Source organism: Adiantum capillus-veneris, chromosome 19 (genome assembly GCF_014529385.1).
Source record: "Adiantum capillus-veneris isolate H3 chromosome 19, ASM1452938v2, whole genome shotgun sequence".
NCBI lineage: Eukaryota > Viridiplantae > Streptophyta > Polypodiopsida > Polypodiales > Pteridaceae > Adiantum > Adiantum capillus-veneris.
Window position 1 is genome coordinate 56,190,918 of NC_140949.1, and position 21,515 is coordinate 56,212,432.

General features: G+C 45.7%; 1 protein-coding gene across 1 annotated transcript in view; it reads right to left on the reverse strand.

Moving 5' to 3' along the window:
- Positions 1-21,515, reverse strand: part of LOC147434061 (nucleolar-like protein) — a 77,099-nt gene that overhangs the window by 9,072 nt on the left and 46,512 nt on the right. The window contains exon 2 of the mRNA XM_086490678.1: positions 18,018-18,199. Within this exon, the coding sequence (XP_086346804.1) occupies positions 18,018-18,199 (182 nt within the window). The remainder of the gene's footprint in view (positions 1-18,017; positions 18,200-21,515) is intronic.

Sequence of the window (21,515 nt, forward strand, 5' to 3'; positions counted from 1 at the left end):
GCTCTATGTGTGTGGCATGTGTGTAGGTCAAAAAATGCCAAAAAAACTCTCTTTTTTTATTGCCGTTCCGACCCCCGTCCCCGTTTCCTGACTTTTGCCGTCCCGACCCCCACCCGCCGTCCCATGTTACTATGGGCCTAAGGCCTTTTAAGTGTAGAAATAAAGCAAAAAATGTGATTCACTTCTTCCAGCCAGTTGGGCTGATTTCGAGCCTCAACGTGGAGCCTTTCATGGAAAATTCCAGCCTTCTCCCATTTGGCAAAAGACCCAAGTCGAGCTGCTCTTCTCATGCAGGTATAAATCGCCCCTCTTCTAGCCTTTAAAGATTCACGGTTTTGAGCAGCAAGAAATATACAATTTTCAGCAGAAAGCCCAAACAGGCTGAAATTTTCAGCACTCTCTCACACACACACCCAAGCAAGAAGGTGGTGAGAGCCCTTCCCGCCTTCACACACCAGACTTCTCTTGAGTATTGTGTGTGTACACACACAGGTAAGGAAGAAGGTGGTGAGTCTCTCTCTCTCTCACACACATAGACTTCTTCGTTGTGTGTGTGCATAATTTTCTCTCTCATGCTCTTTTGCCCTAATGAGAGCATGGTGTGAGCCCCCATTTCCGCCAATGAAGCAAGGACTTGAACGAGTGTTTATTTCATACAAGGAGAAAGCTGAGGAGAAGAGAAGCTGCTGTCCAAGAAAACACAGTCCATTGAAGATCTTAAATCAGTAAATTTCAGCCACCAAGCCTCCTTAAATCGCCTATTTGTGGATGCACTACAAGGTGGGAGGAGTCTCCATCAACCAAGAGTGCAGAAAAACTCTCAAATCAGTCTATTAGGCAGAAGGTAAGAAAATTACTACAAGTAAATCTTTATTTTCAGATTTCATTAAGCATGATTAGCCCGCTCGGTTTGTGAAACCCTTGAGAGCAGTAGGGACTACGGTCCAACAGCTAAGAAAATGAAGCAAGAGGCAAGCCTTGTGCTTCCTCTCAGAAAGAGAGAATTAATTCTCTCTCTCAGTTTAAAGATCAAGAACGGGAGAGACTTTCCGGTTTATGTGCTTGTAATGAACAGATTTCCCCATTAATAAAGATTCTCTTTAAGGGGGGGGGACCAGCCCATCTTCTGGTCCCCAATTTGTTGTCAAGATTTGATAAGCATTCTCTCTTTTATGTGAAAATCTAAAAATTAATAAGTCTTGTCAATTTGAATAAGAACGCTTCCTGTCTTGTGCCAGTGGTATCAGAGCAAGGTCCTCTTTTTTTTTTTCTAAAAAAAAAAAGGGATGACTCTTGGCAGGTCCTCATGGCAGGACAAGGAGACAAGCTTGCTCTCCTCAAGAAACAGATGGCGGAAATGCAAGCAACACTTGCATTGCCGGAAGTCAAGCAACTTCTCCACCCCCTGGCAAAGGGGAAGGAGAAGGTCACAAAGCCTGAACGGTATGTGCCTGAGCCAAAAAAAGAGACTCAGACTGGAACATCCCAAAATCCAGAGATCTCTTTTATACGCGATCCAAATGGCCCATACCTCTCCTCTCCTAACCATTCGATTGGAAGTAGAAAGGAGGAAGAACCACCAAAGAAGGAGGCATCTCCACAACGCAAAGAGAAACCAGCCATTCCTCTTCACAAAGACTCGCATGCAATATCCAAGTCAAAGAGCTCGCACCATCACTCAAAGAAAAAGAAGCAGAAGTCCTTCAAGGCGGGGCATAAGGACATCAAGTTCAAATACTACAACGGCCGACGTGACATCCCCAAAGCTCTTACCTTTGTTCGGCAATTCGAGGTTGCCTTTGCACAAGACAACTTTAAAGAACGATCGAAGTTATGTCATGTCAGCATGTACTTGAAAGATACAGCAAGCAACTGGTGGCTGACCATGATCCTCGAAGGACGGCAACCGACGACATGGGAGGAATTCAAAACGCAGTTCTATCACCAATTCCTCCCTCCAGACTTTCAGAAGGACGTGAAGAAGGACTGGGACTGGCTCTCTCAAAAAGAGCATGGTTCTGTAAGTACCTATGTTGATAAGTTCTGGGAAGTCCTTTTGAAAGTGACTCCCTTTATGAAAATCTCTGATGAGGAGAAGATGCGGAAATTTGAAGTCGGTCTCCAGACTCCTCTCCAGAGAAGCATGAAAGTGTCCCCACATGACACCCTGCAGATTATGATGGAGTCAACGTTGATTGCTGAGGGACTCCACTCTAAAGGTACTCCTCGAAAACAAGAGTATAGCACCTATCATGCAAAGCAGAAAGCCAACTCCAATAAGGGTGAGGCTTTCTCTCGAAAGAGGCCTCAACAGCCAACTGGTAAGAATGAAAAGAAGCCAGAGGGAGTTAAGAAAAGTAAATTTCTTTCTCCTTCTCAAATAAAGGCTTATATGGAAGAGGAAAATGCTTTTATTGTGGCGAAAAAGGCCATAGAAAGCCTGAATGGATAGCAAGTACTCATTCTCTATGATCCAGGCTCCACTGACTCCTCCTCCTCCTCCATCATCAAACTCGGTTCCAAATGTTCAAGGCAATACCTGTGAAGACAAAAGAAAGAGGCAGCTTCTAAAAGGATGAGGAAGCCTGAATGGATAGCGAGTACTCATTCTCTATGATCCAGGCTCCACTGACAACTTCATCTCCCTACACACTGCAGAAAGGCTAAATCTCACCCCTGATCGCCTTGGAACTCCTATCAACGCAGGATCAGCCTTTGAAGGCTTAACGACGAACTCTACTCCGATACATGGAGAACTCAACGTAAGAATTGAAAAGTATATGGATAAGGAGTGATTCCTTTTAGCTCCTATACAAGGTTGTGATGTTATCTTGGGAATGCGTTGGCATTACCGCATACATCCACAACCAGATTATGTAAATAAGAAGTTGCCCTTGCAATTTAAAGATCAACTTTATGATGTAATTGCAGATGCAGGTGACTGGCCAGTACCTATGGTCAGTCATATTACTGCTAAAAGAGAAATGAAAAAGTGTGTTTCTGCTTACTTGATTCTTGCAAGAGAGAGAGATGTCTGTGATGACTCTTTAACCAAAGTTGATAAGCAACGACTAACTTTCTTGGAATAATATCAAGATTGTTTCACAGATACACTCCCCGATGAGCTTCCACCTGAAAGACCTGAAGATCATCACATAGAACTCATTCCTGGAAGCTCACCCCCAAATCAACCCCCTTATCGGGTTAGTCTATCGCAACAAGAGCACACTGTCACATGCAAAAGCACACTGTCACATGCGGATAGTGGCCCTCTATAATAGCTATTGCTGCCTTGTTTGATGCCTCCCCATCTATGGCAAAGGCCACCACGTGTTGCTCACCACTCGTTTCTATGGCCGTTGTCCACTCTGCAGAGAGGACATCGACGGACTTGCCACTCTCGGTGGCATCATGAGAGTGCACAAAGTACATCTCTCAACTCGAGTATGCGACGAGGCCATGGATAGATCTCTTCCTTGTATCGCTCCACCCGTCGGCAATGAGGAAAAGGCCATGTTTTGCCCAAAGACGTTGAATATTGAGTGTTGCTTGCTCCATAATAGCCTTCTCTCGATCGAGCAAAGTGGTTCTGAGAGCCTCTAAAGATGGCGACACACAACCGGTGCCATACTCTCCTATCCCTTGCACCATAACTTTCCAATACTCCGACCTATTTCGATCAAACATAGCAGAGGTTAGTATCAAAAAGGCGGAAACGACGATAACGGAAGAAATGAGAGAGAAGATTGATAAATCATAAAACATACCTCGCCGCGACAAATGGGATATGGTCGTGATAGAAGAATCGGGCCACGGCCGCATCCACCTCTTCCTTCTTCTTTGGGTCCCAAGAGGTGGCAAGGGTCCTTTGGCGACGAAACGGACCCGATGAAGATCCACCGGCACCGGCACCGGGTAGAGAGGAAGAAGGGAAAATGAGGGTCTTTGGGTCGATACCTTTGCGTGCACGCGTGACTTTATAGTCGAATTGCCGATCCTTTCCCTCGAGCTCCTTCCTCTTCTCAATGATTACGTTGGTGTAAAATTTCACCTCATGTCCCGGCACTCAAAGAAAGTGTGCCCTCACTTTGTCATGCCCCCCTTTTCGCGTATAAGAGCATAACTTGCATGCGCATGCACGAGAACCTCCCGCCGCCGACAAGGTGCCTTCCGAGGTCACTTCATCCCACCACGACCATTCCTTCGCCTTTTGAGTGTTGCCCGCATGAACGGAGGGGGTTGTACGAGAGGAAGAGGCCATGGAATGATGGATGAAGAAGCTTGAGAATCGCGATAGAGAGCTTGAGAGAGACTTCACTTCTTGAGAAGTTGAGAGTCCAGCCCAAGGGAGAGAGAGCTTGAGCCTTGAAGCCTTGAGAGCCTTCAAGGCTTGAGGCTTGACAGCTTGAGAGCAAGAGAGAGCTTGAGAGCTTGGTAGCTTGAGAGCTTGAGAGCTTGAGGCTTGAGAGCTTGAGAGCAAGAGAGAGAGAGCCTTGAGAAGTTGATTCAACTTGAGAGCAAGAGAGAGCTTGAAAGCTTGGTAGCTTTGTGAAGGAAGGGGGTGAGGGGGTGGCACAAAATACAAGGAAACCTTGTGAGCCATTTTTTTAATTCTGCTCGTTTATGACCGTTGGCCGGTTTTGCCCGTTTCAGCCCGTTCCGGTGGCATTCCCCCGTCTGCTCCAGTTTAAGGCAACCTGTCGGAACGGCAACCGTTCCGGGGCGTTCCATCCACTCCCAGCAGGCCGGAACGGCGTTCCGACATTCCAGGCATGAAAAGAGCCGCTCCCCAATGATTCTAGGCTCAAGCCCAGGTCCGTTATGCGTCCCAACACGGAGCACTCGCATGTTGCGGAGTCAGTTGGGGCTCCAAGGAAAATTCCTTATGTCCATTAATAGGTGGTTAGGACGCCTATTCCACAGGCTTTACCAGTTCAGCCAGCCACCTTTTGGAGTCCAAATGTTGGTTTAAATAAAGAGGGAGCTAATTTCCAAGCTATGCGTCAGGTTTTCCCACCACCCATGGTACATCCTCGGTATTTCGGGGTTAGATCTGTGTTTCAAAGCATGGCCGGTTATGCGCCTAGAAACTAGCAGTCTAGCAGTACATGCCAAGAACAGTCTTTGTGGGTATGCAAGGCATGATGCCAAACCCCATGTATGGTAACATTGGCCTTCAACAAGGGTTTAAATGCAATCAGGGCAGTTTGGGGTGCTGCACTTTTGGTATGGCTGGTTTTTCAACCAGCAGACACATATGGCACCAGGGAACCAAAATGTCAATGGCCAAGGGGTACAAATGATCCCCACCACTCTACCCATGTTGCAGACAATTCCCTACGATAATTTGGGAGTGCTGGAAAAGTCAAAACCATACAAGGAAGGTGGTGCAATTGTGAAGTTTGATACTTTCAGCGGCTTTGACGATCTTACTTTCCTTAAGCAGTTTGATACAGTTTATGTAGAGGGGAATCACAAAGGCCTCCAAGGTCAAGAAAGGTGCCACTTTCTTGAAAGGAAATGCGCGTTCATGGTGCACGTCACTGTTGATCCAAGGACAGGCACCGGCAACATGAGTATACTCTAAGCAAATGTTTGCATCGCCTGGCTGTCAAATGAATTTGAAGCCGATGTCATGACGGATTGGCACCAACTCAATGCGGCTTCTTGCAAAAGCTTAGATGAGTACAAACGGAAGTTCTGTAAAGCATTGCTCTCAGTAACTTCCTACAGGATGTGCCACTAACAGAGCCGATAAAGAAGTATTGTTATGGGCTGCCTAAAGGGCTCAGGAACTATTGCATAAAGAATAAAGTGACCACCCTTACTCAGTTTATGGACGTTGCCAACACTGGTCATGCCTTGTTGAAGGGAGAACACAGTGGATTCCAGGGCAATGTGAAAGGGGGGTCGGTCAAAGAAAAATTCAGCGAAGAGGTCCTTTGCAAAAGCGACTCCTGAAGCTTCCCAAGGGTCAAGAAATGCAGAGAAGGCTAAAGACTCAACCGAGTCTTCTGGAGACAACCCAAAAGAAAGAAAAGTTAACGGAAAAGTTGCAAGACAGTTATTTGGTGAAGTTCAAAAACTATCCACCTATGGATGCAGAGAAAAGTTAACGGAAAAGTTGCAAGATAGTTATTTGGTGAAGTTCAAAAACTATCCTGAAGCTTCCCAAGGGTCATGAAATGCAGAGAAGGCTAAAGACTCAACCGAGTCTTCTGGAGACAACCCAAAAGAAAGAAATGTTAACGGAAAAGTTGCAAGACAGTTATTTGGTGAAGTTCAAAAACTATCCACCTATGGATGCAGAGTGGATGAAAGAAAGTGAACCGTTAGAGTCATCAAATGTATTGCAGCCTTACCTTGATGCTTTTGGTTTACAACCCATGTATTCTCCAACTCAGGTTACTTCAATAGAGCAAAGGTCAAATGGCCAACAGGGTGTCATTGTTTGCTTGGGAGTCCTTTAGCTGCCAAGCCATGGTTTGTTTGAAGTGTAATTCCTAGTCACAGGTTTATTCATGAAGTTCCAACGTTTTTCAGTTTTCAGCCATCGTTATCCACGATGACGGCCGATCAGCTCGTAGCCTCGCCACATTAGCAGATTCCCATCAACATTCCCATCGATTTCAGGTTTCAGCCACAAGCATCAAGAGCATTTTCAGATTTCAGCCCATTAGCTTCGACATCGTCGTCGTCGTCTTCGAAATAAAACCCAACAGTACCTAGTCATCGTCGTCCTCACCATCAACATAGAACCCCTCACTACCTCGTCGTCGTCGTCGACATACAACCCCTTAATGACTCGTTGTCGTCGTCGTCGACGACATAGAACCCCTCAGACCTTGTTGTCGTCGTCATCGTCATCAACATAGGACCCCTCAGTACATCGTCGTCGTCAACATAGAACCCATCAGTACCTCCTCCTCCTCCTCGTAGACACAAAACCCATCAGTACCTCCTCCTCCTCCTCGTAGACACAAAACCCATCAGTACCTCAGCACCCCTCAATACCCTGCCGTACCTCAATACGCACTAGTACCTCAGCACCCGTCAGTACCCGTAGTACTTCAATACCCGAAGGATGAGATGGCTGCACAGTGATCTAGGTGCATCAAGAGTTCGGTACGGAATGAGATGGCTAGATTGAATGATTGAAAACACGGTGTTCAATGTGAATTAAGTGTGTGATTTTGTGAGCTGCATGCCATGTAGATGTACTGTCTTGTGGGGATGGTCATGGGCATGGTTTGCTTGATTAAAATGTGAAAAGCAAGGATATGAATCTGATAGTTACAAGATTTAGTAGATCAAGACATCCATGAAGAGATCAGCGCAGTCTGGATGTGATGCTAAATGGTTGCAATGATCAAGATTTGTATGTGAGACCCTCGACAGAAATTGGATTGATCAATGACTGATGTCTTTGTGAAAGTGCTGGATTGGTGGAGTCTCATGCATGAGTACATAGAGTCAATGTCAACTGAAGAAAGTTTCTGTCCTTTGGCTGCTTTTGCAGGCATCATCAAGAGCGTTTACAATTCTTTTTAGAGGGGGGGGGGGGGGGGGGGGGGGGGGGGGGGGGGGAATGTCACAAAGTGATGATGTGGCTTGCCCAACCGGAAGAGAAATGGCTAAGTGGACAAGAGCAACTCAAGCAAGATAAACTCAAGAGCTTAACTGAGAAGAACTTCCAAACACCAACCATGGGGCCCAATCCTGAAAAAACTCAAAAGGCTTGAACTCTGATGGACATGCCCGTAAAACACATTGACTGTTGACGTGGCAAGACTGTACAAATAGCTGACGTGGCAGATTGTACGGAATTCCCCAAATCGCAATGATGTACTAGCATGGCAGGCTGTACGGATTTTCGCAAATTACGCTCGCAATTTTTGCAATTTTCAACGCTAGCTTTTGGGACCAAAGCTCTTGGGGGTTGAGCACTTTTGGGAAAAGTTCTTTTGGGCCTTTGCTTTTGGGCATCCCTTGTAAGTTTATAAGGACCCTCGGGGCATCTGGACGTAGAGTCTGAGAGCAGAGGACCCTCGGGAGTTGTACTTTGCAGTGAGCAATAATAAAGAAATACTAAAAGAGGCGCCAATCTTTGGGGCCGGTGCATCTGGCCGCGGAACTCCACCGTGTGCTCTCTCTCTCTCTCTCTCTCTCTCTCTCTCTCTCTCTCTCTCTCTCTCTCTCTCTCTCTCTCTCTCTCTCTCTCTCTCTCTTAAAGTTCAGTGATTTTGTACCACTCTACAAAGAAAGGCAAGGCTAGAGAACCTTTACAACTAGAATACCAAGCATGCATCCACATGCCAAAGGATACTCAAAAGAGAAGCATATCCAAAAGCAGCATATGATGTGCCAAGAGTAGGCACAGATCAATCATACAAAAAACCGATCTAGGAGCCAAACAAGTCCCAAGTGGATAGGTAGTAGTCGAGGAAGGGGGAGCGAGAATCACACAGGGAAACGTAGTAGTGGAAGGCACATAATAAGTGCCTGTTGCAAAACCATATCCTACACCAAGGGTGTCGGGAAGTCGTAGACAAACAAGGCAGAGAATCTCTCGATTGTCCACACCAACATGCAACAAAAGAGGGGGAGGGTTGTGAGCACGGTAAAAGCCTATGGTAGCAGCGATCCCGTACAAGGTGTTGGTAAAAGGTCCAAAGAGGAAGGGGGTAACCCGGCAGATATTTGCAAACACTGAATCCAAAGCCGAGGGCGAAGTCACGAGAGGGTAAGGTAAACTCAAGCAACACACCGGTGCCGAGAAAAGATGGAGCCGACAAGGAAAGACCCCAGTTGGCAAAGCAAGCCTAGGGGTAGCAATCACCGAGGCTGCCGTATGTTTCAGGAAAAAAACATCTTCAGCGTTCTTGAACCCACTGTATTTACCTTGTCTCGACGCAAGCCATTGCAAGCCCAATGCATTACTAAACAAAGACATTGGTCCACCTGTCTTAAAAAACGAACCACAGTCAAATAATGGTGCAAAAAAAAAACCATAAGGGCAAGGAGAGGGACTCTTAGGCTGAGGGATAGCGCTAGAAGATAGGGAGGGCAATGGCACATCATGGGAACACACCTCGCTCTGATACCATTTTGGAGTGTACAACCGAAGAGAGACAATGGCACGAGAGAGAGAGAGAGAGAGAGAGAGAAGGACCAAAGGCTGGTGAGCCCAATAATTCCAAATCGCAACTCTGAAAATGAAAAAAAAAAACCTAGGCCATAAATGAGCCAAGCTAAGGTCAAGCAAATAGCTCCATCAATTACCGCGATAAAAAAATAGAAACCTCATCCTAAAAGAGGAAAATGGCCAAAGCAGGCATGAAATGGACAAAGTGTAGGTGCAAACCCTATGCGTGCCTGAACTCCCAATCTTGCACATGTACGGGTAGTGCAAATGAGACATGAAAGCTTACAAGCAAGAGGAAAAGCATTTGAAAGGTAAACATAATGCTCTAACACGTTTGCCAAAAAAATACAAATGAACTTGGGATCACGATCACCGAAAATTTCTTTGGGCAAAGCATGGAGCTTATATAAGTGCTCCACAAAGCGTTGAGCTAAATCATAGCTCTTTACAGTGGTGCGAGTAGAAATGAAACATGGCATCATTCGAATGTCCATCAAAGACGACCCAATGACATCATGACCATGGTTGGTCCGAGGAAATCCAGCTACAACGTCCATAGAAATGCTAGCCCACTTCTTGTCTGCAGAGGATGTAATAGCCTAAGAGGCTTCTAAGATTAAGTTTATTAAGCTAGCACTTGTGCGCATTCCTGCACATACAGATCAACGAAAGTTTTTATTTGCTGCTAGAAATATCAGCTCACTAAGGCCAAAGTACGATGCATCCAAGAGTATCCAACACTCGGAGCATCATGGTAGTCAAACAAAATCTTCTTGCAGGTATCCTCATCAACAAGCACACGTACTCTACCTTGTTTAAAAATTAATCCACCACGAATAGAATACTTCTCTGCATCCTCACTCCGTAGCCAATCTACGGGTATCCGACCTCCATTGTTCTCCGAGATACATAATCCCCCTTGGACTCGTCGCAAAATCCCACCAAAGTGAGAACATGTTTGGCAATTCCCTTTGAGAGAAAGAAAGAAGCCAATCGAGGTTTCTATGAATGAAATAGCATTCACCTCTGAGATCTACTAAGAACATCAATCGCCACATTGTATCGCCCTTACGGTAGCGTATCTCAAAATGAAGCTCCTACATGAGTTTGGCCCACCTTGCCTTGCGACCTCAAACAACGATATTTCAATAAATGGTGGTCTATCCATACCACAAAGCGGACACCATACTACATAGAGGTACGGATGCGAAATTTTCAAAGCATGGATGACCGATAGCTTCTCTCTCATGTATAGAGTAACGGAAGTTCTATCAAGGGTGCAACACAAAAGGGTGAATTGGTTAATGATCTCGTCTGCAACCGCGAGTAAACCTCCTCTCACGACCAAGCAGCTAATGGATCTCCAATCTATCGCATCAAATCTCCTTGAAAACGTCATCCTATCACCTACCGGCCACCAAACTGGCATTGGTAGCCAATCTGCAATACAAGCTGCAAATAGGAGGGGAGGGGGAAGCACAAGGAAACTAGAGCGCTAGCAAGAGATACATAGACCGTAGGCAAAAGCGTGCTAGTAGAGAGAGTGAGAAAACACTAGGAAACAAAAACGAAACTCAAAAAGCTAGAGATAAAGAGAGAGTGATCCAAATGCTAACTGATCTGCCATATTGATATACATAGAGTACAAGGGGGTACTTGCCTATATAGGGGAACCAGAAAAACGCCCTACCTAGATATAAAACCCCACGACTTGGTAAAATATACCCAAGGCCTAATAAATGTGTAAAGTCACTTAAAGCAACATATTTGCCCACATTTAGAACTGAAAATGTAGAACACTAGAGACTTTGACCCCAGATAACCCTAGGAACAGGGGTCCTGCCTCATGCCGGTCTCCTCCGTGGGCAGAACCGTGGATGCACCGCTGAGAAAGTACGTTTATCTCAAGTATGGCTGAGCAAAGCCACAAAATAGCCCTCACTCCCTAATCTACTCCTAGGAGATGCTGGAGCCACCACTAGACTGAAACACCCCCTCTCAGCTCTTCGATGAGGAACCAAACGAGAAACCAATACAAGGAGCTTGCAAGAGAGGATAATGTTGCTTTTGGTAGAGGTTTGGTGAAGATAAGAGTGGCGTTGTCGGAACCTACTCTAATCAAATAGGCCATCCTTGGTCTTCTCATGATTCATGAACTTAATGAAATTGTCTATATGCTTGGTTGAAGCATGAAAATCAGGTTCCTCGTAATGGCTATACAACTCTGATTGTCAAAGTAGATCGTGGTCATATGTTGTGGCAAGCCAATGTCTGAAAGTAGCCTTCATGACCACATTGACTCATATATAGCACTGCAAACAGCCCTATACTCCGCTCCGCCTCTGTGGATGATAAGGTAGTTGTAGGTTGTTTCTTATTGCTCCATAAAACAGTCCCTGAGCCAAAAGAAAGGTGTAACCTATAGTCGATTATCGTCCATCCGAATCTTTGCCCCAATCTAAATCACTCCATCCGCAAAGAATGACCTTGGAGAGAAAGATGCACCCCCTCTGTCTGCCATATGTCCGGTCCAAGTAAGTAGTGAAGCAAGCGAAGATCTATCATCTCAAACTCCTTAGCCAAAGTCTCCATAAAACAGTGGATGTGCTACTCATGGATACCTGTTATCACAAGATCATCCATATAGAAGAGAGTAAGAGTCACCAATCTGTCAAAGGTGGCAACGGCAGATGCAATGAAGACAAGAATTGGCTCGTGATCTTGTGGGCAGCTCGACTCCGATCTAGAACGCCTGAAATGCCAAATGCATGAACAAGGCACACTTGCAGAGAAGAGAGATCACTGAGGTAGAAAGAGACAAGACATCTAAGAATGAGAGACAGAGAGAGAGAGAGAGAGAGAGAGAGAGATCTGGGAAAGGCCCTCCATGTTGATAATCTACTCATAGAAGTGACCAAGGGTGGTCCGGCATAGAACTGACATGCCCAATGGCTAGACCCAAGGTGCACAGAACTGCAACTGCTCCCGACATTGCCAGCTGCTCCTACACAGGAGACCACTGACACGGTCTCCACGTGGGCTGCCCTAACAACCTGTGTAAGAGAGGCTCTGGTCGTATCTATTCCTAGCACGGTAACAGATCTAAAGAACGAGAGAAACATGTCTCGAGTAGAGAGCATGACACCAGCTATCACAAGAATCTCTTCAAGCCAACCAACTCACAAGTCGCACAACCAAAATCTGCACAAGGTACTGCTGCTGACCGCTCCAAGAGAATGCATCAATCCCGAGGGTAAAGGCATAGACTTTGGGTATCCGGATCATTTCCAATTCTAAGGTGCTCCACCCTCGAGGAAAGAGTCGAAAATATGCACCACCGGTAATATACCACATGCCAAAATCTCCAAGCTGCTACGTAAAGTCCAAGGAATGGGACAACGGAGGCTACTAAGAAATAATATGTCCGATGAAGAAGAACCAAAGAGTTGCACCAGCCACCATATAAAATGATGCACTGCAACTATATCTAAAGGATCTTCATCAGAACTGAGAGTGAATTTGTAATTGATCCTCATCTGTCTAGAACACCACCCGAGAGAATATCACCCCTCTCCGAGTGAATCGGGAATAAACATCCACCAAAAGGAACACACATCAATACTAAGACTGTAGCTGACACAGCAAGATCAATAGACCTTGCACCCAAGCTCTGCAAGAGAAGAACAAGATGCTATAGAAAGCCACCAAATAAACTGTCAATCATGTCCATTGCAGATCGAACCACTAGCAATGAAAGGAAGTAGTGTGCACAAACTGACTCCTAACCTAGGTCCACACCCCCCTCTCAAGGGAGAACACTCGCACCATGGATAATTGTCATAACTCTCCAGCATTCTTTGCCCATGTAACTCGATCACCCAAGGGATGGGCAAATCCGAAAGAAAAGATAATATACCTATGGAAACTCGAACCAAAAATGGGAGAACCAAAGAAGACTGTCTCCCTTCTTTGAAGAATGCCCGCTAGTCAGTGATCGGTTCCTAGTCCGAGAAGGACCACTATCCACTTGTACAAAATAACATGCCAGTCTAAGGATAAAGAAAGTAGATGTGTCTTGAATGATACAGCCTCCAAGGATCAATCTGGAAGCCGAGGCATAGGAACTACTGCTCGGATGCACTGGAAAGAGCAACCGTCACACCACAAATCCGAAAGACGAGGCAAGCACCGAAATGGCTAAATAAGAACATCTGCCAACATATCCGAAGCTGCAAGAAATGGACAAGGAAACCAAGTACTAGAAGACATCGTGCATGGTACTCCACTGAATGAAGCATCAGAAGTGGATTGAAGACAATAACCTGGAAGCCCCCTCTGAAAGAGAAGTATCCTCAAAAACACGCTCTGGGGTAACAACTGACTCAACCCACGTTGGAACAGAGCAAACACTGTCACTGAAAGCTCTAGAGTAAAAGCTGAGAGCTTCCTCCAAGATAGGAAGTCCCTCCTCTCGCTCACTACTCTGTAAAGAGAATGAGTACCACTAGAAAGAAATGTGAGACAACCTAGAGAAACTACTTCCTCTATAACTGAATAGCAAGACCTGAATCTCATGGAACTCGAAACACCAAGAGAATCACACCATCAGTAAACTCGGACTTCTAAGAATAGGAAGACCTGAGAGGTCATCACCTAAGGATCATGTTTGCCAAAGAAGTCGTCGGGGTCCAACAAGAACCTAGCTACTCAAGCAAACTCCCTGAGATCAAACCAAATGTCCGTCACTCCTCTGTATCTGCCAAGATCAACCTGTACGTACAATCCAATACAATATGTCAAACTGCATACAGACTCGAAAGAGCACATATACTCCCGCTGTTGTAACTTGCTTCCTTAAAATCTGGCCTCCTCAAACTATTATCATTGTTGGCTAAGGGTCTGGCACCACATGCTCCACCTCTAAACCTCATCCAAGGAAGTCGGATGATCAAACAAGAAGTGGTTCTCGAGATAGAAATATCCCCCTCTGCCTATCAAAGCCAACTCCAACACATGCACCTGAATTGTTGCATACCAGATGAGCAAGAGACTATAAAAACCGGAACTGAAACTTCCATCCTTAGATGGACAAGGGGAAATCAAAGAGCATCCTCTACTTCAAGAAGGAAAGAGATCCCCCTCTGCCATCCATAACTCACAATCTCGTACAAAAGTGCAACCGAATCAACAACCCGCTACCCATCGAATAGGTAGCTCGTCAACAATTCCAAGAAAGATATGCATTTGCAAAAGGCACAACACATCTGCCGATCCATCTCCTCGAAGAAAACACAGCTATAAAAACCTGCTCCAGAAGTGTTAAGGAAGATCCTGGTGTTGTCCAATCACTTCTCTCTGAAGAAGAAGCTTGAAATGAATAGCTCCCCCTCTAGATCCAACAACCGCATGCTTGCTCCCCTTGCGGGAAGGCATGGTAACACAACTCCATCTAAGAAGAAGCCAACACTGCTACACATCCTGAAGCCTCCATCAAGTTCCCCTCGGTGAAGAGAGGTTGGGGTAATCAAGGGTAAAGACGGGGAAATCGTAGTCGAGGATCCAAGGCCTCCACATATCCAAACATGCCCCAAAATTGGAGAAAACCAGGAAAAAAACAGCAAGCTTCTTCTCTCTTAATCATGTCCAAAACAGTACAGAATCAGCCAAATCCGAGCATCCAAGGTGGTCGTGACACCTAAGGCTCTGATACCATGTCAAAGGTGGCATCGGAAGATGCAATGAAGGTGGTCGTGATATCCAAGGTGGTCGTGACACCTAAGGCTCTGATACCATGTCAAAGGTGGCAGCGGAAGATGCAATGAAGACAAGAACTGGCTCGTGATCCGATGGGCACCTCGACTCCGATCTAGAACACTTGCAATGCCAAACACTTGAACAAGGCACACCTGTGGAGAAGAGAGATCACTAAGGTAGAAAGAGACACAACATCTGAGAATGAGAGAGAGAGAGAGAGAGAGAGAGAGAGAGAGAGAGAGAGAGAGAGAGAGAGAGAGAGAGATCTGGGAAAGGTTCTCCATATTGATAACAATCTGCCCATACAAGTGACCAAGGGTGGTCCGGCATAGAACTGACATGCCCAATAGATAGACCCGAGGTGCACACAACTGCGACAGCTACTCACACTGCCAACTGCTCCTACACACAAGACCACTGACACGGTCCTAGCCTCTTGTGTAGGAGAGGCTCTGGCAGTATCTCCTCATAGCACGGGCGTACCTTTTCGGGATCAAATTGGATGCCATCCAACAAGATTACACGGCCACCCTCTTTCCTAGAAAGAGACAAAAAAGGTCATTCATCATCTACTAGAAAGTTGCAGGAGTATTGGTCAATCCAAAGGTAAAACAAAAAACTCGCAATGTTCGTATCGAGTATAGGACGCGGTTTTTGAGACATCCTACGGGTGTATTTGTGTTTGATGGTGTTAGAATGAAGATCAATCTCGGTGAAGTATCATGCATACGAGAGTCGATCCATGAGTCATTCATCCGAGGTAACGGATACTTGTTTCTTGACACTAACCTTATTGAGACCCTTGTAATCTACACAAAAGCATATCCCTCCTTGTTTTTGGCAAGGAGGACAGGAATACCCCACGGAAGCTTACTAGGCTCGATAAAACCCTTCGCACGATAGGTTTCTAGGTTGCCAAGAGACGAGATGGCTACCAAGAAAAAGCTTTATCTTGCAATCGAGATCGGATCCACAAGGCAGTGGAAGCCCATCGGGTAAGTCTGAAGAAAACACATCACTGAACTCCATTAAAATAGAATTCAATTATCTTTAGTAGCATCATGATCAGACAAAGGCACATCATGCTCAGACGAAGACATGTCAACATTTGAACTATTAACAATGAATTGAAAAATCAACATTAAATTCATTAACAAAACTAACTGAGACTTCAACATTAGGATCATGACAGATAAAGTTTACATCAAAATTGGTGGTCCCTAAGGATGGAGAACCCTTGATCACATGGTACACACCATCAAGTTCGAAAATATAGTATGAGATGAATAATTTATAGACATGGAAGTTTTCTTGCTATACAACCACGGCATGCCTAGGATAATGTCTACAGGATGTAAACTCATAAAGCAGAAGTCCAAGTCTTCATGGTAGGGCTGGATGCAGAGGTCGACTTATGACACGACCTTATCCCATCAATCCAAGCTCTTACTTTCCGCTTATCGAACCAAGTAGGGACGGGCTACGAAAACGGTCTTAAGGTTAAGATCTTGTGACACACAAGAAGAAATAAAATTATGAGTAAATCCATTGTCAAATATAACATTATGGCTTGGCCATTGATCTGCCCTTTCACAAGGAGAAGATCGTGTAGACCAAACACGAATTTATCAGCCTGACAACCTTGGCATCTACGTGCATTAACATGAACAATCATTGAATTATAAAAGGAAAAAGTATCTAGTTTGTCAATGGCAATTACCAAAGTTTTGCTGTTGCAAACGCCGTTGAATTCTTTTCCTTTTTGGACAATCCTTGTCGCCCCAGAAGTGGCCGGTTTGATGGCAACCTTAGCGTCGATTCTTCTTTTGATCCTCGACACAAAAGGTCTTACTTTACCATTTTGCTCTTGGTCATTCTCTCTCCCTCTACCTCGTTCTCTTAGTGTTTGTCTCCTCTTATCTGATCTCCTCTCCTCATTCCTTCATTGATATTGTGCCTTATAAGCCCATGCCCCATCCTACAGAACGTTTGCCGAATTTACGTTTAAAAAGCATCTGCAAGGTTGAATTTGCCTATGTCTTGCAAGCCTCTTTAGACTTAAGCTTGGACATTGCTTAATGGCCAGGCTTCACATACCTATTGATGTTTGAAGAATAATCAGATGCTATAGGCGTGTTGCTCGAAGAAGCATTACAAGTGGCATCAACATTTATAGTCTTCTTTTGAGCAGCCAGAATGCCTTCAACTGCACACTGTTTAGCCCTGTTTTTTTATGGACTCGGACTCTTGCAACAATGCAGAGACAAGACCATCACGCTTCACAGTTTCACGTTTATTTTCTATCTCACAAGTCTCCAAGTGCAAGTTAAAATCTGAATCCAGCAACGAATCAAGAACTGTCAACATAGAGGAATTTTCACGAATAATCTCTTTCTCTTCCACGAGAAAGAGATTCATATCATCCTCCTCATGCATAATCTTTGATTTAAACTCCTTAGGCGGGTAAGCAATTTGTGTCCTGCATACAAGGCAGCCTATCTATCCCATGTTTTGCATACAAGGCAGCCTATCTATCCCTGTTTTGCTGGTTTTGCTGAGCAAATTTTTGGAGCAAAATTGGGATATTATGGCATAAAAATCCCAACGGTCCAAGACAGCTCGACTTTTATTTATTTGTTACAACTAGGCAAAGACTATTTGGTAATCTTCTACTATTGCTTGTATAACCCTAATTTGAGATACATATCATTAGTAATCTTCTACTATTTCTTGAATAACTTTAACTTTGTAGAACCAAAATCCTGAAAATTTCTAGAAATTGTCTGCAAGTCTAAGCTTAAAAATAATAATAAAACCAATATATTTTCCCTGGTGCCTTCCAAAGAAGGGAACAGAAGGGAACATGCATATCTGCACACAATAGACAAGCTAGGTGGGAATTAATACAACCTAGAAATAAATGCACCAATTAACATGTATGGGAAACAATACCTATATGTCAAATGAAAGCACATCAGTATTTTGAAAAATCTGCACGCATCAGTTAAGGCAAGAAGCAAACGCAAGATGACTTAACCTCAATCCAAAGACGAGACATTTAAGGCCTATAGTTGCCAAAATCATCATAACATCGCATATAAGAGAGCAACAGCGATACCATCATTTTCAACATCACTTCCATCATCTGAGGCCATATCCTCACAAGCATTGGGCACTTGCAAGCTTTGAGACACCACGGTTTCCTTGCTACTGGAACGTGCACCTAGAAAGTTTGGATTGTTGACAATTCCAAGAGACTTGTAGTTTCTCAACAGGCTTGCACTCTCGTCCCATTCAGCACTGTAAAATCGACACATAAGTTAGTATGGAATCTTTTCCCTTTCAGCACTGTAAAATCCACACATAAATCGCTATGGAATCTTCTTCTTCTCCTCTCTCTCTCTCTCTCTCTCTCCCCCCCTTCGCAAACCCTATGCCGAACGTTTCTGCGCAAAGCCAATCTCCCCCTGGACGAGGACTGCCCTGTTTAAGGGGTATCAAGTAACGAGCTCTTCCCTATGCCCAAGCTCCATAACCTGCTGCCTTGCCCTTCTGCGCAAAGCCAATCTCCCCCTGGACGAGGACTGCCCTGTTTGGAGGGTATCAAGTAACGAGCTCTTCCCTATGCCCAAGCTCCATAACCTGCTGCCTTGCCCTTCTGCGAGCTGCTCGCCAATGGTGCAAGATTCTCTGCGCTGCGATGCTCTACTTCAAGGCGCCTTATGCGTTTGCTGACCTGCAGCGCGTCCTTTGCCGACACGCGAGATTTCTTTCTCTTACACAAGCATAGCTTACATTTGTTTTAAAATCTTTTCACTTTAAGCCTTTGAAACACCACTCTATCAGACAGTTGGACAGGGTTTCAAGTTAGACAGCCATTCTCAAGTATCACTCTGTGTTCAATACGAACAGCCTTTGAGAAGGGGTTACTAGCCCTATTTTTGGCACTGATGTCTTCCTTTGGCACTCCTACTTCAGGCAAGAGCTTTCTTGCAGTGGCAGCAACACCAAGGAAGGGCCCACCTGCCAAGAAGCAAGGATCACAACCCTCGACGCTCAGATCCAAGGACTCATCGAGGAGAATGAGAGACTCAAACAACGTTTACGCAAGCTTGAAAACACGAAGGAAGTAGAGAGCCAAGCTCTGCTTGCAAAAACACGCGAAGTTGAAGCCTCCCTCACCGAGACTGTCATGGCGGCTCAAAAGGGATCCCATGAAGCAACACATAAGAAGATTGACATCGAGATACATGCAATGACCAATCTTACAAGAATGCCAACTACAAGAATCGCTCGGCCTCAAGGTCAGGATTGGGGGCTCCACTCACTGTGGTGCACCAACAAGAGGACACCTCAAGGAAGCAATCACCAAGCTCAATGACATTCTTCAACCTGTCTAAATTAAGCCCGAAACTGTCTCTTGGATCAACGACACACATAGATATGTAGGAGGAAAATGGAATAACCTTTCTATCACCCAAGTGTGGTAGATTGGTTATGCCATTTCCCTCCTCGTTGCATAGATCTTTAAGGTCTCTTGGGATAGTTTCCTACGATGTTAATATTCTCTTATTCTCAAGTGTGTGTGTGTGTGTGTGGGTGGGGTGGGGGGGGGGGGGGGGGGGGGGGGGGGGGGGGGGGGGGGGGGGGGGGGGGTCTAATGAAAAGAGGAAAATGGTATAACCTTTCTATCACCCAAGTGTGATAGATTGGTTATGTCATTTCCCTCTTGAATAACAAGTCTTGAGTTCAACTCTCCTCGTCGGATAGATCTTTAAGGTCTCTTGTTTCCTATGACTTTAAAATTCTCTTCTTCTTCTTCTTCTTCTCCTTCTCTCTCTCTCTCTCTCTCTCTCTCTCTCTCTCTCTCTCTCTCTCTCTCAGCCTCCACCATCGCGTAGCACCTCAGTCCCCCCCCAACCATCATTGCGCAGCACACAGCAGTCCACCATCATGGCACACAGAGTACCCTGCCGATTGCCCTCCACCTTGCCTGCGCCAGCCCACACATCTGCTGTGCTGCTGCTCAGCCCAAAACCCCCCCACCCCACCTCATGAGGTCCATCACTGCTGCCTGTAACAGCCAGCTGATGATGTAGTGGCGCCCCCCTCCCAACACCAGCAACACACCTGCCAATCAATGGGAAGAAAGAAGTGATTCCGCCCCCTGCTTTTTTCTCAGGATTTTGGGACAACCGGGAAACAATTTCCGGAAGCCAACACGGAAAAACCGGACATGGCACCTCTCGATAAGAGAGAAGTGGAGGAGATGATTGCAAGGGCGGTCACACAAGCCAAGAAGGAGGCCGACAAGGCATTGAATGCCGAGGTATGCAAGATGGTGGAGAAGATAAAGCAAATGGAGGAAGAGCGGAAGCAACTAGAGGAGCAAATCACGGGACTCAAAGAGGAGGTCAACGTCTTGAAGGGAGAAGTGGCGGCATCAAAAGACCTCAAGGAAGAAGGGGAGATACATGAGGCCGATAAGGAAGCCATCAAGGAGGAAATCACCAAGGAGCTCACCAAAGCCATGGAGGTCAAGATGGAGGCCACCAAGGAAGGATGGGTGGATGTCGTGCGTAAAAAAATCACAAAGGAAGTAAAGGAAGAGAAGCGGCATGAAGAGACACTATGGATGCATGCCACCCTCGAGGGGAAGAAGATGAGAGAAGCCTGTATGCTCAATGTAAGGGTAAGTGGTATCAAAGAGGAGCATGGATCATCACCGGAAAGTGACGGGAGAACATTGTGTGCCAAACTTGGGTACACCAACACCCCTTTCACCAAAGCATGGAGGGTAGGGAAAGACCCTCAAAAGAGGGTGCTCATGCTACAATTCAAAGACCTCATGGACAAAATCACCTTCCTAAAGAAGAGGATTGCATTGAGAGGATTAGGAGGAGCCCCCATTTACATTGATGAGGATCTCACCAAGACACAAGTGGAGCATCGAAAGCTTTGTATGCCCAAAATCATGCAAGCAAAGAAAGAGGGCAAGAGGGCTTTCTATAGAGATGGGCGAATCTCCATAGATGGAAAACCCATCGCATAGGGATTCGCGGCCTATGAGACTACAGAGACCACTACAGAGGCGACACGACATGAGATCACACTCGGAGTATGGAATTGTGACGGATGCCTATTGACTCAACCAGGCAGACTCGAGGAGGTGATGCAGGGCAGAGACATTGTGATGCTGACAGAGACACATGAGAGCCAGGAGAGAGGTCTACCACATGTCCGGGGCTACCACTGGGAGTCCACATACAGGCGATACACAGGGAGGCACGGGACATCACGAGGATCAGGGGGGATTGCTCTTTTAGTGAGGAGAGAGCTACAGGACAGGGTCACAGTAGTGAGCAGAGATGTAGAGGCCTGCTTCATGTGGGTGAGGATACAGCTAGCCCCAGACAGAGCCATACATGTTGCAATGTGCTACTTCCCCCCACGCGGGTCACATTTCGCAGACCATATAGAGATACGACGCGAATCTACGACAGAGGAGGAGCCACCAGAGGAGGATGCCGATGAGAGTATGGTAGAGGAGGAGGAGGAGGGACCACAGTCACAGTCACCCTTTTCGGTTCTCTCGGAGGACCTCCTACACTACGCG